At 61.4% G+C, this 16,672-nt stretch overlaps 1 protein-coding gene across 4 annotated transcripts in view; it reads right to left on the bottom strand.

Moving 5' to 3' along the window:
• Nucleotides 1-435: 435 nt before the first annotated feature.
• THOP1 (thimet oligopeptidase 1) overlaps nt 436-16,672 on the bottom strand; it is a 20,245-nt gene continuing 4,008 nt past the window's right edge. The window contains exons 3-13 of one of the 4 annotated variants that reach the window (XM_032394781.1): nt 15,035-15,183; nt 13,885-13,992; nt 10,937-11,039; nt 8,375-8,535; nt 7,483-7,618; nt 6,655-7,021; nt 6,145-6,346; nt 3,618-3,804; nt 3,330-3,458; nt 2,430-2,566; nt 436-1,961 (exon numbers count right to left, since the gene is read on the bottom strand). In XM_032394781.1, coding sequence (XP_032250672.1) covers nt 1,803-1,961; nt 2,430-2,566; nt 3,330-3,458; nt 3,618-3,804; nt 6,145-6,346; nt 6,655-7,021; nt 7,483-7,618; nt 8,375-8,535; nt 10,937-11,039; nt 13,885-13,992; nt 15,035-15,183 — 1,838 coding nt within the window. In that variant the 3' untranslated portion in view covers nt 436-1,802. The remainder of the gene's footprint in view (nt 1,962-2,429; nt 2,567-3,329; nt 3,459-3,617; nt 3,805-6,144; nt 6,347-6,654; nt 7,022-7,482; nt 7,619-8,374; nt 8,536-10,936; nt 11,040-13,884; nt 13,993-15,034; nt 15,184-16,672) is intronic. The other 3 variants (XM_032394782.1, XM_032394783.1, XM_032394784.1) reach the window with 3 other exon arrangements.

Here is a 16,672-nt window from a genome sequence, read left to right as displayed (position 1 = left end):
CTGGGGGTGCAGCACCCCACCTGGGTTTGCACAAGGACCAGGTCGTGGCCGTCTGGGGGCTCTGCACGGGGAAAGGCAAGGACAGCTCAGCCCCCAACATGCCTACCGCCGGACGGGAGCCCCTGATGGAAGCCCAGGTGTGGTCTGTTGGTTGTCTTTGCCCCTTCTTGGGCCCCAGCTGGTTTAAGTGTAAGCAACAGCGGCCTGGGACGGTCTCAACCTCCTCCTTTTTTTTTTTTTTTTAAGATTTTATTTATTTATTTGACAGAGAGAGACACAGCGAGAGAGGGAACACAAGCAGGGGGAGTGGGAGAGGGAGAAGCAGGCTTCCCGCGGAGCAGGGAGCCCGATGCAGGGCTCGATCCCAGGACCCTGGGACCACGACCTGAGCTGAAGGCAGACGCTTAACGACTGAGCCACCCAGGCGGCCCTCAACCTCCACCTTCTTAGCAGCGCCCTCGAACGCCGGGAGCACAGCAGCTCTGGGCCCCAGTCCCCCGCCCTCTCAGGCACAGAGGAGGGAGCAGGAGTAAGCCAGTCTGCCTGAGGGCAGCGGCCACAGCCGACTAGCCTAGAGCTGGTGAGAATGGGCTGGGCAAGGAGGCAGACCTTCCCAAGGTGCCAGCCTGACAGGCATGGCCGCCTGCCTCGGGGAGAAGGGTCAGGGAGCTGCGCGGTTCCTCATTCCACGGACCATGGATCGGTCCCCTTTCGAGGGGGGGGGATGACGGACTGGTGGGGACAATTCCAGGGCAGGTGGCAGGGCTCCCAAAGAGCTCAAAGACCAGGGAAGACAGAACACACGGGACGGCCCAGACCAAAGGAAGTGGTGCTGCTCAAGAACCCCTTCCGAATTTCCACAACCAGAAAGTATCACCTAAGGCATTTTGAAGAATTATCAGAGGACCCAGGAAGGCCGCCCGTCCCCATGGCCCAGACTTGGCTGCGTTGCTACCAGCCAGAGGGAGCTGAGCCAAGAGGACCACATGTGCCTTAGTCTTCAAGGTCACGTGGTCCAGAAAAGTCACAGCCTGGCGTCCAGCAGCTGCGCCCATTAATCAAACCGACAAATCACAAATCCCTAGGTCTGGCCAAGGGGCCGGGACAGGAGCTGTGCCCAGTGGGGGGGCTCCAGGGCCCCAGGGCGGGCGTGGCCTCCCAGCTTCCTGGAAGAGCTGAGCCTGGTCCGACGTGGGCCGGGGCCGCACGGGGAGGGGGAGGTCGGCGGGAAACAGACCCCTCCCGGTGAGCGGTGCCAGCACCCCCACCCCTACACGCAGTCTGACAGCTCAGCCAGCTCCCAGAGACCCCAGCCCGTCACAATCCAGGACGCGCCCGCCTTCGGCCGCCCCGTGTCCCTGGCCTGAGGGCTGACCGCCAAGCACGTCACCCCCATGTGACAACGGACAGTCCGCTGGTCTGCGGTAGAAGCACAAGAGCCAGAGACCAGGCCAACAGTCTCTTCCTTCTTTACATTTTTTTTTTTTTTTTAATGGCTGCATTTCAAAGAACCACCATCTTTTCACTCAGAAAACTTCCCAAGAAGGGGATGGATTAGTGCAACAAATCGGCGGGCCTGACCGGACACAGTTTCCCAGGCATCTCGAGGATAAGACCCCACCAGCCCAGGCCGACCACCGAGGAGACTGGACAGGAGGAATGAACGGGGAGGACGAACACCCCCTCTCCTCACCCTGAGCTGCAGGCCACCCCGTTTCCCGACCGGGGGCTAAGGCAACAGGGCGGCAGGAGCTGGGCTGGGGCTGGGCTGGGGCTGGCCGGGCGGCAGGGCTGTGGGTGCGTCAGCAGGCCGCTGGCTCGCTGCTGTCCACCTGCAGCCCTTTGCTCAGGAGGAAGGCGTCCTGCTTGGGCTCTCGGCCCAGGAAGAGCTTCAGCATGACGCTGGCGTCCTGGGAACCACCGGGCCTCAGGATGCAGCTTCTGTAGTCCATGCCAACCTGCTGGGAATGGGGTGGGGGTGATCAGTCCTCGAGCATCCCCTCCCGGCCACAAGCGGGCTCGGGGGTGGCTGCATCCGCATCAGAGAGAACACGCACGCGCACGCGCACGAGTGTTACTCACAGGCATGTGCACGAGCACATGCGTGCAGAACCCCACCCACTCACAGCACCGCGAGGCCCTTCACGTCACAGAGGCTGCAGCCCCAGCCGAGCCCACAGCACAGGTGGCTGAGCTTCTGCGGCGACAGAACACAGGTCTGGAGAGCTGGCTGAGCCCCCAGCCCCAGGAGGGTCTAGGGTGGCAAACCTCGGGGCGGAGCGAGGGCCCATCTCCAGCACCCAGCGAAGACCAGCAGGTGTCCCCGCTCCCCTCCCCTGGTCCCGGGCAGCAGGGAGCAGCGCCGAAAGGTCACTCGCTCCCTCCGCAGGCGGGCGCCCCCTCCCACTGAGTGGCTGGCCTGCCCTCACCTTGCCGTTGAGGATGCCCTCCTGCTTGAAGCGCGTGTGGAACATGTCCATGGAGTACACCTCGCTCCACAGGTAGCCGTAGTACTGGGCATCATAGCCACCTGCCAGGTGGCCAAAGGTCGCAGGCATGTTGGTCCCTGGGACAGACGTGGCACGGCTCTCACTGCGGCCCCCGTCTATCCCCCAGCCCCCTCAGTGCCCGCTGCCGGGAGAAGGGAGCCTCAAATCAGCCCCATCAGAGGTGACCCACACACCCAGGAGGAGAGGAACGGGCCCCACAAGAAAGTGGTAGCTGGACAACTTGGCCTGCTACCTGCTGACGCTGAAGAGTTCACACAAAAGGATAAATCAAGGCACGCCCATACGGTGGAAAACACGCCCTGGTTAAACTTTTGAAGGGATTTTTAAGTGCTTGTAGAATAAAGCAATGCCATACCCCCTACGCTGAAATCCCGATTTTCACACGTGTTAATCTAAGCACTTCCGAGGACGCCCAAGGACAGGCATCACAACCTGACCTACTCTCTGCCTCCAGGGTAGGACATCCCTGCTCTTTGTGGCACCTCCCAGGCCTGTTCCAGAGCAGGGTGCGGGAGGGCACCGCTGAGGGAGTTCGGGGGCTGGCGGGGAGGGAAGCGGCATACAGCCTGAGTGGAAGGAGGGGCGGCAAGAAAGGATGGAGCTGCTCACACCCACCAGCTGCCAGCCACACGCTGGAGCCCACAGGCCCAGGAACACCAAGCGGCAAGGGGGCCAGAGGCCGTCTGCTTCCTCCCGGGCCTCAGCCACCACCTAGAGACTGGCCTGACTCCCTCCACACGTCACTAGATCCTTCTGACTCCGGGAACGGCTGGGACCCTGACCCCCCCCCCCAGGTGGGCCCACCTTGCGAGCGGCTACCTGGCGTGGCTGGGACCCCAAGGATCTCCTGGCAGAGGCGGGCGTACTCCTCCGCTGGGTCTGCAGCCGTCTGGGTGTGCAGGGCCTGATCCACCTTGGCCAGTACGATCTGGCGCAGGTTGAAGAGACCTGACGGGCGGATGGAGACAGGGAAGCTGGCTCTGCACTCCCGCACAAGAAGGCACACGCCTGGCCTCCCCCGCGCCCCCAACCTCGGGGCCAAGGCCACCCGGAGGCCCCTGGGCAGGAGGGCGGCCCCTGGGCAGGAGGGTGGCTCCCGGCGGGCACCTGTGTTGGCCTGCCGAGACTTGATGAGCTTCTCAAGCAGCTCCTGGGGGATGGTGCTGCCCGACTTGTAGTGCTGGGACATCCTGAGCAACGGCTCCTTCTCCCACACCCAGTTCTCCAGCATCTGAGAAGGCGCCTCCACGAAGTCCCGCTCCACGTGTGTCCCGCTAAACATGGCAAACTCCGCCTGTGGGGGCGGGCAGGGCTGCAGGGAGGTCTGGACCCTCCTGGCCAGCTGCCAGCCACCGGCCTTGCCGGGGCACGGGGTATGCTCTGCTCTCCTCACGGGCACAGGCTGCGCGAGCCCCAGGGCCCGGGGACGGGGACGGGGGCAGCTGAGGCTCCCGGGTGCTGCTAACAGCCTTCCCAGCCCAGGACACACGGAGGCGGGGAGCACGCCCATCCCCGGCTGGCCACCTGGGTTCCCTTCCTCCATCCACAAAGCCAACGCTCTCAAAAAAGCCCCAGACCCCAAAGGCGCGGGCCTGGCAGCAACATGATGCGGAGGGCGGTGCTGCAGGCACCGTGCGCTCTCTCCGTTAGCCCAGCCGTTCTCCTGAAGCCGTGGAGAGCCCAGCTCTGGGGGCCGCCCGGGGAAGGCCCTTCAAGGCCCGGAGGGGGGCAGAACGGGACAGGACGAGTGTTGGGCCTCGTTACGCACAGGCCTTATTTGTGACTTCACCTACTTGCTAAAATTCCTAACCCAAGACCAACACCTGTGGTGCCTCGTGGTCCTTTAACGCTCCGCCTCTGGGCTGCAGCTCTGGGAACAAGTGTCCTTTTCATGCTCTGTTGAGAGCCCCCCCCTCCGTTTTTATGTTTTTGTAAGCGATTGGGCTGTTTAGACAGATCCCAACAGGGGCGCCTGGGCGGCTCAGGCGGTGAAGCGTCTGCCTTCGGCTCAGGTCATGATCTCGGGGTCCTGGGATCGAGCCCCGCATCGGGCTCCCTGCTCGGTGGGGAGCCTGCTTCTCCCTCTCCCACTCCCCCTGCTTGTGTTCTCTCTCACTCTGTCTCTCAAGTAAATAAATAAAATCTTTAAAAATAAATAAAATGGATCGCAACTGCCACGCTGCAGTGGTTTCCGGCTTTCCTGAGGGCAAGAAGGCCGCGATGTGCAGGGACAGCCCGCGGTCAGATGCCTGAGCTGCAGCGCGGTCGGCTGGGAGCTCAGTGTGACGGGCCAGCAGCACCTACCGGAGGCGTCTGGAAACAGAAACACGCGCGACCCGAGGGACCCAACCCTGTGTTCCCACGGGAGCCCTGCTGCGGTATCTGCGAACTGCGCTCGCGGCGACTTTACAGAACTGCCAACAGTGAGCATGTGTCTCTGCAAAGACCTGAAGGAAATGAGGGAGCCATGAGAGTCACTGGCAAAAGAACGTTCCAGATCCGGGACATACCCCGTGGGCACGCAGCACGGAGGCAGGCAGAGGCGAGGGGAGTGTGGACAGGGCAAGGCGGCCGGGGCACACCGGCCCCAGGGCTGCAGACGCCGCCCTGTCCTGAGGGGCGCTGAGCGCCGTCACCCCGAGATGACACTTATCGCACAGCGGACGATAGACCGACACAAAGAGCTAAAGCCCAGACTTCTAGAAAAGGAAAATTAGGAGAAAATGATCTCTTCAACAAGACACAAAAAGTGAAAACCATGAAATAAAAAAGGCAGTGCACTGAACACCAAAGTCAAACCCCCTGCTCAAAACACACTTCTCAGCGCATCCCACGCGCAGGCATGTTACTCGGCCGAAAACAGGGGCGAGGCGCCCACACGCTCGGTCCCGGGGACAGACCCCGAGCCCACGACGCTCAGGGAGGGAACCAGACACGGAAGGCCACGCGGGGTGTGAGTCCACGTGGGTGACACGTCCAGAACAGGCTCATCCACGGACGGGAAGGGGGCTTGTGGGGGCCGGGGGGGGACAACCACGAGGGACGAAGGCTCTTTCTAGTGACGGAAATGTTTCAAAACATTTGGGTACGGGCACCTGGGTGGCTCAGCTGCTTAAGCGACTGCCTTCGGCTCGGGTCATGGTCCTGGAGTCCCGGGATCGAGTCCCGCATCGGGATCCCTGCTCAGCGGGGAGTCTGCTTCTCCCTCTGACCCTCCCCCTCTCCTGCTCTCCGTCTCTCATTCTCTCTCTCGCAAATAAATAAAATCTTTAAAAAAAAAGTTTGGGTAGCAGTGATGGCTACGTGACTTGGTAAACTAACGATCACTGAAACGTTCAGCTTAAAACGAGTTAGGGTGGCCCTAACCCAATGACCAGCAACCTTATGGGAGGAGAGGAGGACACAGACACACACAGAGGGACAACGGTGTGAGGGCATGAGGAGACCGCGGCTGCGGGCACCACTGACCCTGACCGCAGACCCCCAGCCCCGCTGAGACACATTTCTATCCAGTGAGCCAGCCGTCTGCAGGGCTCGGTGGTGACCCAGGGAGCGGGGCGCCGTCCAGGGAGGCGGCTGCCTCCAGACGCACCAACCGCCAGCACCGCCCCCGTCCCGAGGCCCCTGCACCCACCTGAGAGCAGAGCTGGTGCATCACGTGCCCGAACTCGTGGAAGTAGGTCTCCACCTCGTCGTGCTGCAGCAGGGACGGGGCGTCCGGGGTAGGCTTGGTGAAGTTGGCCACCATGGCCGCGATGGCGATCTGGCGGGTCCCGTCGTGCCGCAGGCAGCCTGGCTGCAAGCCGAAGCAGGCCGCGTGCCCGTACTTCCCTTCCCTGGGGACGGAGGCAGGGTCGGGCCCAGCCAGGATCTGCGGCACACACCGCCTGGCCCACAGGGCTCCTGACCCCGCCGGAGCCCCTAACCGACCCATCTGCCAGCCCAGCTCAAACCTGCTCCTCGGCAGCCGGGGGCCTGCCCCGCACTCCGTCCCACGGCTCAGGCGGAACCTCCTGGGCACCCTCCTCCCTGGGCAGTGAGCACTCCGGGCCCCTCACCCGGCCCTGCACCGCGGCAGCCCCACAACCCGTTCCACAGACGGGAACGCTGAGGCGCAAGGAAGGGTCTCCGGGCTCACCCGCACCTTGGGTAGAGGTCCAGGTAGAACTTCCCAATGACCTTCCCTGAGGCCGAGTCCCTCACGGAGTACAGCTTCACGTCCTCGTGCCACACGGTGGCACTCTCCTCCAGGTCGAAGGTCAGCCCCAGCAGCTCCTGGTAGATGCTGAGCAGGCCCTTGGTGACCACCTGCATGGGGAAATACTCCTTGAGCAGGTTCTGGTCCACGCTGTAGCGGGTCTCCTCCACCTGGTTCATGTAGTAGCGCATGTCCCAGGCGTTGATGCGCCCGTCGAAGTCCAGGCCCCGCTTCTCGCACTCGGCCTTCTTCAGCTCCAGGATCACGGCCCGCTCCTGCTCCCCCAGGGGCTTCAGCTTCTGGGCCAGCTCATCTGGGGAGGGCAGAGGGGAAGGCTAGGCTACCCTGCGGCGGCTCCCCCGCCAGCCCCGGTCCGCAGCACGATGGCGCCAGCCTCCCACCTGCAAGGCCAGACAGGGCCAGACTGCCGGCACAAGCCAGACAGACATCGCCCTGCAGCAGGTGGGGGTGCGGGCAGGGGCCCCTCGGTCTCCTTCCACGAGCAGGAAAGGATGGCCAGAGTGGGGACGCTTGCCCAGAGCTCACGCCAGGACGCAGCAGCGCAGGGGCAGACGCAGGCTCACCCCAGAGCCCTACGCTCGGCCATCAGGTTCGAGCCCCTCCAGGCTGAACAGGGGTCAGGGAGGTGTTAGGATTCCCACTGTAGGGTGGACAGAATGTGGCTCTCGGAGGCCTCACCACACTGCACTCAAGAACCACCTGAACCCCACTCCTGGAACCCACGGCGGGAGGCTGGGGGAGGCAAAGGGTTACCTAGGAAAGTGGCCACCACCTGGCTGCTCTTAGCCATGTTCATCTCCAGGACGTAGTCAGCATGCGTGCTGAATCCCAGCAGGCTGGACTTCTGGGCCCGGAGGGTCACCAGCTCTCTGAGGATCGCACAATTCTCCTGGAACCGACCAACGACCAGCTCTGTGGGCGCCAGGCCCACCACCTCCCACTTGGGTCCCGTGGCCAGCACAGTTCTGGAATGCCAGGACCCAGCCAGCTGCATCTCGTCCCCACCCCCCCTTCCCATGGCCTAGGTTTCCATGGCTGCCCTGCGGTCCTGCCATAACACATGCATCTCTATTAATCCTCAGGTCCCTTCTGGACCCAGAAAGGGTGTGACCGTGAAGGGTTCGAAGGCCGTGAGTGGAGAGCAATGTGGGGCCAGGTGAGCCGCAGGGGGCACTGTGCACGGGGAGCTCACCCCCGTCTGCTGGAGACACTGAACAGGAGAAGCGAGGCCACACCGCGGCGTGGACACAAACACAAGCGTCTGTGTGGGAATGGATGTCTGTGCGCTGAAGACACGCCCCAGGCCGCAGTTAGAGGGCCCAGGCCACCACACAAGACACAGAAAAGGGGAGGGCGCGTCTGCAGACCCCAGCTCAAGCCCCAGCAACGCCACTGGAGAGAGAGAGAGGGGATGACCGAAGCTAAGGCGTGGGAGCAGCAGACGGTCACACAGACACGGGACTGGCTTGGGGAAGGGGTCAGACCCTGAGCTGTGGCCCCAGGCCCAGAGCCAGAGCCAGCCCCGGCATGGAAGTCTGGGAGGGGCAGGCTGAGCTCGCCCGGGGCTTGCCGACCCCCGAGCCCGGCCCAGGAGGCACCGGGCAGACAGGACAGGCCCCGCGACTTCCAGGCGTTGCCCTCCCACCTGCTTGCAGCGACAGTTAAAGGCCTCCTCCACCTTCCTTCTGGTCTCAGGCACGTGGCATTTCTTCAGGAGGGGAAAATAATGTGGGTACTTGAGGGTGACTTTCAACTTGTCATCCCCAGCCTTCTCCAGCGAGTTCAAAAAGTCCTCCGGGAGGCCTCCTGCGGGAACAAAGCCACGCCTGCCACAGGGCCGAGAAGCTGCCAGGCCCGTGCAGCTGGGGCCGGAAGCGTGCGAGAGGCTAGGACTGGGAGCCTACGGGGAACAGGGCACCGGGACCGGCCTCCCCACCCTGCCCTGAGCCCCTCTGGGAAGACGGAGAGCTGCTGCCCTTCCCACCAGGGCTCCCAGGGAGGAAAAGCTCCCCTCGGCTCAACCCCGACACAGAGGGCTTCCGGGAACTGCAGTCTCTTCCCTCGTCCCTCCCCCAGTAGCGACACCAGGGGTGGAGAGATGCCACCCTCGCCCGCCTGACGGGCCGAACTTCTGCAAAGGCCCCCACCCGGCTCCCTGCGCCGAGCTGTCCTCCTAAGACAGAGATCCGGGTGCATCACCTCAGACTGAAAACCTCCAGGGGCCACCACAGCCCCGGCTCCGACCTGGCCCACAGCTCCTTCCAAGGCCAGCTCGCCCGGGGCCCTCCGGACAGGTGAGAAGGGACGCTGGGCGGCAGGGTGGGCAGTGCTCGCTGCGTGCACGGGCGTGTGCGCGTGTGCACGTGTGCAGACGCCCGTTTCCTAACTCTGGGACAGGGCCTGGGAACAACAGGCCCACAGCAGCACCGGGCATGCCCGGCACCCACATCGCGGTTTCTAAACAGCCGCCCAGGCCAGGGCGGGGACAGAAGGAGCCTGGAACCCGAGTCTCAAAGAAAGTGCTCACAGAGTAACAGGGACACTTCAAGCTGCAGAGGCTCTTGAGGTGGAACTGGGACAATCTGAGCATCAAAACAGGGAGAGCAGAGACCACAACCCCGGGAGTAACAGGGCCTCTGTCCACACCGCCACTGCAGATAAATCCACTACTGGGGGGGTGCTGACTCGAGAGACCAGCACACAAACGCACAAGCAACGACGGGGTCAGAAGACCGTTCGCGGGAGCTTCACCCAGCAGCACACGGGAGGGGCTGCAGCCCAGGCCCCCCCCCCGGAGTTGCTGCCGACCAGGGAGACACCCGGCAGAGGAGCGCCTTCCCCGAGCAGCGGAGACTCAGGGGGAAGGGGACAGAGCGAGAGACACGCTGTCCGAGACTCTGTAAAGGGACACCAACGCTCCCTTTGGCAAGCAGAAGAAAATCAACATGCGCCACCCCCTTGCTCAGCAGGACCCACAGGCCGGCCGCCCGGTCACCGCCTCCGCCCTCTGAGGCCGGCTCTGCTCCACGGGAGGCCCCTCGAGCTAGACAAATGGGCTGAAAAGCCGGCCCATGCGAGGGTGTGGGCGAGCAAATTTGTCGGCCGAATTCGAGACCCGGATCCTCCTCTGGCCAGGAAACACAGCGGGCGCGTGTCCTTACACGGGGAGCCACGTGGGGGGACGTGCCGCCCGAGGCACAGGCACGGAAGGGACCGAACCAGAACAAAGGGCAGCAGAGGGCAGCGCTGACCGACCTGCAAGCCCCTGCTTGGGAAGGCCCGCCGCTGTGGGCCCCTTTGCAAGCCAGCTGCCCTCGGGGGCCTCCAGGTGCGGGGGGGGGGGGAGCTCTGGCCACGAGGCCTGGCAAGGCCAGCCCCCAGGCAGCAGCAAAACCGGGGCCTGGGCTTTTCAAAAGCGTCCACGTCAGGAGAGATGACAACACTTGTGTGAACGGCTGAGGGGCGGCTCATCGGAAAAGGAGCCTAAAGAGCCAGGAAAACTCCATGTGACGGGTGCTCCGTGAGCGGACCCGACGGCGGAGAGGAATACAAGGAGTGTCCCCGGGCCGGCGGCGCAGGGGGACACAGGTTGTGTTCTCCACGATGCGGCCGTTCGAGTGCGAGGTGCACTCTGGGGAAGGCTCACAGGCCTACACACGACTCTCCCACAGCGGGGGGAACATATGTGTGGCAGTGCCCACGGAAAGGACAGAAAGCGCACCGTCAGCTTGGGGACGCCGAGGGCACAGGGCTTCCCACGGTACGGTCCTTACAACTTTCCCACAGTGCCAAGTTTTTTGAAATGAAATAGTTGGGGCAAGAGAAGCAAAGACTACAAATTAAAAAAGACACCTCGGCCCCAACCTTTCGTAATTCCCACCTACAGCCAGGTGTGGGAAAAAGAACCAGCTGGGATTGAGTCTATCTGATCCTCTTACAAGACTCAAACGAGAAAAGCAGCAGGTGGGGGCGTGGGCCTCAAAGGGGAAATCCTGGCTAACTCAGCCGCCCGACCCGGCGCTTCGGGCACTGCTCGAGGAAGGATCTAGAAAGTGCCGACTGCTCCAAGGGAAGAAACCCCCTCGCCCAGGGCGGTGGGACACAGACGTCCCCGCACTTTGGAAGCCTGCGGGTGGTGGCCACGGCCTGCAAGGGTCCTGAGGCCGCGAATCAGCCCCCCGCCCCCACCTGCATCCCCCGCCAGTACCCAGCTCCTCTCGCGTGAGTGGCAGGAAGGTCGTGTCCTCGTTCAGGTTCTTGTTGAAGTCGATGCACAGAAGACTCAGCTTCTTCTTAATGCTCTTGATTTTCTGGAGGGAGGAGCACAGCTGTGAGTGGAGTGCTTCCACCAGGGCTGGGGGCTCCCTCCCTACGGGGAGAAGAGACAAGGGAGGGGAGAAGAGACAAGGGAGGCGAGAAGAGGGACGGAAAAGACACAGACATCAGGTTCTAACACCGCTGTGCACGGCGCCAACAGAACACAGACACCAGCTTCCATACTGAGCGGCCTTGGAGACCCTGGGGACCTCAGCTAGCGTCCCCATCGGTTACGTGTCCCCAGCCAAGAGCGTTCTGGACCCTACTACCTTCAGAGTCCGCAGCCTAGGCTTTCGGACATTTTGACAGAGCAGCAGGGCTAAGCCTCAACATGGAAACTTCTGACGGGGGCGAGGCGCGGCGCAGGAGGGGGTGCCGTGGGGCCACAACGTGGGCCCACCGCCACCTCCGGGGGGGCCTGGAGCCGAGCCCAGCCCTGGGCCTGACGACAGAGGCTCTGCGCTAGCAGGACAGGGGGGCGGGGCAGGGCAAGTGCGCCCAACAGCTTTGCGGGCACCGTGGGGCTCCTTGGGCGAGACCCCGGCTCAGAACCAGCCCGCACAGGCGCACTGGGCCTCGCCGGCCCCAGCCCTCACTTGCTCATCTCACCGAAGCCGAGCCACTTACGGTTCTGAGATGCGGCAGGGAAACAGCATGTGCCCTTGCAGAACGAGACAACGCTCCGGGGCCCCCACCCAACCCTCTGCCCCGGCTCCACATGGTGCTCCCTGTGTCCCTTCCGGCAGGGTGGCCCCCAAGTCACCGTCTGTGCGGCCCCCCATGCACACACGCCGGCCTTTCAACAACGCGACGGAGCTGTGAGAACTGTGGGGCGCCTGGCTGGCCCAGTCACGGGAGCACGTGACTCAATCTCGGGGTCGTGGGCTCAAGCCCCACGTTGGGTGTGGAGCCTACTTTATAAAAAATGAAAACGGCAGCTCTGCTGCCATCGCTCTGGCCGAGCGTAGCACCTGCACCCGCCGGAGCGGAGGCGCCGCGCTGGGCTCTGGGTCCCACAGTCCCGCGATGGAATCGGACTCCAGTCCCACTGGCACTGGTTTTCTTGTTTTTGTTTTTAAGTTTCTTATTTTTACAGGGGCACCTGGGTGGCTCAGTTGGTTGAGTGTCTGACTCTTGGTTTCAGCTCAGGTCATGATCTCAGGGTCCTGGGATCGAGCCCCATGCAGGGCTCCATGCTCAGCGGGGAGTCTGCTTGAGATTCTCTCTGCGCCTCCCTGGCTCATGTGCACGCCAACTCTCTCTCCCAAAAAAACATATTAATTAAAAAAAGAAACATGTATTTAAAAAAAAAAAAGATTTTTATTTTTAAGCGACCTCCACACCCAACGTGGGGCTGGAACTCACGACCCCAAGAGCAAGAGTCGCACACTCTACCGACTGAGCCAGTGGGACGCCCCCCACCGGCACTGGTGTTAACAGACATGCGTCAGCCCTTGGAGTCCTGGTTTCTTCAACCACAAGCTAGAGGTGCTGGCGTGCGTTCTAAGTGACAAGAGGGACAGTTGCTGAGCTCTGGGCACAGACCTAGTGTCGGCATTAACTGTGTCTTTCCTGTGTCTTGGTGCTTTCCCATCTGGGGGTCTCGCTGACTGGGAGGGGCGGCCAGTTCCTGGGGATGGTAAACAGCTCACCCTTAAGGCCACCTGTTACGTGCCAACGAGCCAGTCCAGAGCCCACAGCCCAGCCATCTCCTTTACTTGGCTGCCTGGCAGAGAAAACGGGGAGGGAATGGGGAGAACAAAGATCCTCAGTGATTAACCACAGGACAGGGGGCAGGCACGGCCCTGCTCGCCCGCTGATCCAGGCCAGAATGCACGAGATGCCATCTGTGAGGCTGGGACTTACGATAAGCAATGTGTATTTGGTCTTCGTCCCCATTCCTGGCACACAGCTCCTAAAACCCTTGGAATTTCTTCTGTGGTAACAAGAAACTGCAACAGCCCGAGTGACAGAGAAGTGGGGCCCATCGTGTTGCTTACCACCAGCCCCTTTCAACCACACTCGAATGCATATTAACGAGATGACTTTTGGAAAGCCCCTGAGGATGGGGGCTGTTGGCACCCCCTGCTACCCTGGGAGGGGAGAAGGGCCGGAGGCTGCAGGTTCAATCAATCACCAGTTTAATCAGTCATGCCTACACAATGAGGCCCCCATAGAACTCCTAAAGGACGGGGTTCAGAGAGCTTCCGGCGTGGTGCACACGGAGGGGGGCAGAGCTCCGTGCCTCTCCCCCAGACCTTGCCGTTCCAGGTCATACCCTTTACGGTAAGTCAGTAGTAAGCAAGCTTTTCCTGAGTTCTGTGAGCGGCTCTAGCAAATGACTTGAACGTGAGGAAAGGTGGTGGGAACTCTGAATCAGACTGGTCAGTCAGAAGGAGAGATAACCACCTGGATCACACCGCCTCCAGGTAAGTGTGTTCGAGTCTGACTGTAGGACACCCGCTGGTGTCACAGAGAACCGCATGGTGCGGGAACGCCCACACGTGCGGTGTCCGAGGGAAGCCACGCCGTTGTCGCAGGTACGGAGAACAGAGGCCCCCAGCCACAGTGAGCTTTTCCTTAACGCCACTGCACTGAAGTCACGGAGGGGACCGATGAGGTGTGCCCCCCGCACCGCGCCCTCTCTGTGGCTGAGGGAGCGCACACCATAACCCTGGAGAATCCAGAGCAGGTGGGTGCAAAGGCAGACCTACTCCAGACAGACCTCCTTCCCCAGAACGGAGGCAGCAGAGAGGTGGGCACCCAGCCAGAGGCTGGGCCCTCTGACGCCGCACGCAAACAGGGGGGCCCACCCCAGCCCCGACAGCTGGTACTCACTTGCTGAGTGTCCTCGGGCAGGTGCAGCCCGTTCCTCCTGCCCAGCTTGATCAGTCGCTCCAGGTACCGCAGGGCCTCTGGCCTCAGTGAGTCCTTCTGAATTTTCTCCTAGAGCAAGACAACCACAGTTCTGTATGAGGGAAAGCGGAGGAGCCGCCAGGTGCTGGTGAGGCGGCAGGAGACCGAGGCACGCGCGCAAACCTCACTGCAGGGAACGTGAGACGGTGTGGCCGCCGGGGAGAGCAGTTACGACCACCGTCCGACTCGGCAAGGGCACTCCTGGGCGTCCGTCCCAGACACATGAAGATTTACGTTCACACAAAACCTGTCCGCGAGCGCGCGCTTCCTGGGAACAGCCCAAACTAAAGCCGGCCCGGAGCACCTCCCACAGGTGAATGGTTAAATGGGAAGGAGAATAGTGGGTGGCCTCAAGGTCATCATCCTGGTGGTGGTAGTGACTGGTTTCGCAAAACGTTACGCTGGGGGAAATGGGGCAAAGGATAGACAGGTGCTCTCTGAATTCTTTCTCACAACCGCACACACACCTACAAAGGTCTCGAAGCTACAACTAAATACAGAAAATGCTGCTGGTGCTTCCACAGGCCGCCTGCCTAGGCCTGCACCAGAGCACGCTGGTGGGCTCTCCTGACCGAGGGGACGCAAGCGCTAAGGTAACAGACAGAGGAGCGCCACTGTCCACCTCCACGGCTCGCTCCCACACCAGCGGCCAAGACCCGGGAGGCAGGGCACCAGCCCTACGGAGCACCCCTCGAGGTCAGGAAAATGAAACCATGTGGTGGGTGCAGGAAAGGCTTACAAAGTCCTAGGCATTTTAGGCTCTATTGTTTGCGTTCCTCTGCATTTATCTCTGTCATTCTCTCATGTTTCTTTACTGCGGTGAAACAAAACACAAAACTCACCGGCTCAGCCGTTCTTAAACGCACGGTTCAGTGGCCCTAAGTGCACGTGCCCTGCCACGCAGCAGTCCCCACCGGCCACCCCCAGGGCCCCTCAGCTCCCCACCTTCCAAAGTCTGAGGAACAGAATGATCAAGTCTAAAGAGATTCGGATCCAGCAGTGCCCATCTGGACGCCGGTCTGTCCCCCCAGTGTCTGCCTCCGACATGCCTGGTACCTCGCTGCGTCCTCACCTGCAGCCAGACAATCCTCTGGTACACATCCTGCCTCATGCTCATCTCCACATCAAACTCAGACAGCTTTTTGTCCGCCTCTGTGCTGGCCATCCGAATGTCCTTAGATGGAGAAACGTGCTGCGGGAAGTCAAGGATATTCCTCTGAACTGAAACGGGGGGAGAACGGGACAGGGGTGAAAATAGGCCCCAGGTAGAAACTGGCACATACCAACCTCACCCCGCCAGGCACGCAGCTCATCCACATCTGCCGATCTGTTCAGTGAACGCTCTCCACACTGGGCCCTGGGCTGGGTGCCGGAAGGAAGAAAGGGGCATGGTTGGTCATCCGTGTCCTCGGGGATCTCACAGTCCAATGGAAACAGACTCAACTCCCAAACTCCAAGGAAAGAAGGACCGTAACAGAGAAGTATGACAAGATCTAGAGAGGCTAAAATAACTCGATTCCAGAAAAAGAGCCACGCTGCTGATGGCAGCATTTTAAATTCATAAACAATTCTCTAACTTACAGAGCACACTCGCATTTCATTAAACAGAGGAAGCATGGGTGGTTGTGAGAACGTACGCTTTAACAGCCACCGCCTGACCGGGCAACATACCACTAGGTGCCTACATGCAGTCACACAAAAATGACATGTGTTCACAGCAGCAGGACCGTGAATAACCCAAGTGGACATGACCCAAATGTCCACTGACAGGTGGGCGGACAAACTCAACGTGTCCCCCACACACCAGCATGTCAGTTGGCTGTGAACAGAAGTGAGGCGCCCACGCACGCTGCCCCGGGGACAGACCCCGAGCCCACGACGCTCAGGGAGGGAACCAGACACGGAAGGCCACGCGGGGTGTGAGTCCACGTGGGTGACACGCACAGAACAGGCTCATCCACGGACGGGAAGGGGGCTCGTGGGGGCCGGGGGGCTGGGAGGGTGGGTTGGAGATGGGGAGTGACTGCTGATGGGGACAGGATTTCCCTTTGGGGTGATGGAATGTTCTAGAATTAGAACATGGTGATGGTCGGATAACTCTGAATATAAAAACCACTGAAATGTATGCTTTGAGCAAATTCTATGATATGTAAATCAGATCTCAACGGAGCATTTAGTTTTAAAAAGCATACACTGTGCATTGGAAAGACCTGTATTCAAATCACAGCTTGGTTGCTCCCGTGGCCCCAGGGCAGACCTGCTGCCGGCTGCCCGAGAGAGGACAGTGAAAAGGACAGAAATAGCATCCGTCCGTCCGGGATTTACAGCCTCACAAGCGCCTGTGACTGCACCAAGTGTGACAACAAAATGGTGCAGAGTGTGGGATCGACGCACGCAGCCCGTGAGAGCAGAGGGGGCCCGGGAAGGGGCTGCCGAGGGGAGTTAACCTGTGATCACAGAGAAGCCCAACATCTACCAAAGCAGGGGGTGTGTGAAGCCCCAAGACAGGAGAGTGTGAGCAAGTGCAAGCGGCCACAGGGCCGGGCACTCACACCTCTGAGGAAGGTCAGAGAGGGGCGAACCGCACCAAAAGCAACATCAAGGACTCTAGCCTTTGTCCGGAGGGCAGTGGAAAGACACTGAGGGGCTGGCTGGGGGGAATGCCATGATTCAATTTTAGTTTCCTTTAAAATTCCTTGGGGGGTGGGCG

Source organism: Phoca vitulina, unplaced genomic scaffold (assembly GCF_004348235.1).
Source record: "Phoca vitulina isolate PV1807 unplaced genomic scaffold, GSC_HSeal_1.0 scaffold81, whole genome shotgun sequence".
In the NCBI taxonomy this organism is placed as follows: Eukaryota; Metazoa; Chordata; class Mammalia; order Carnivora; family Phocidae; genus Phoca; species Phoca vitulina.
This window is presented reverse-complemented; position numbering and strand designations above follow the sequence as displayed.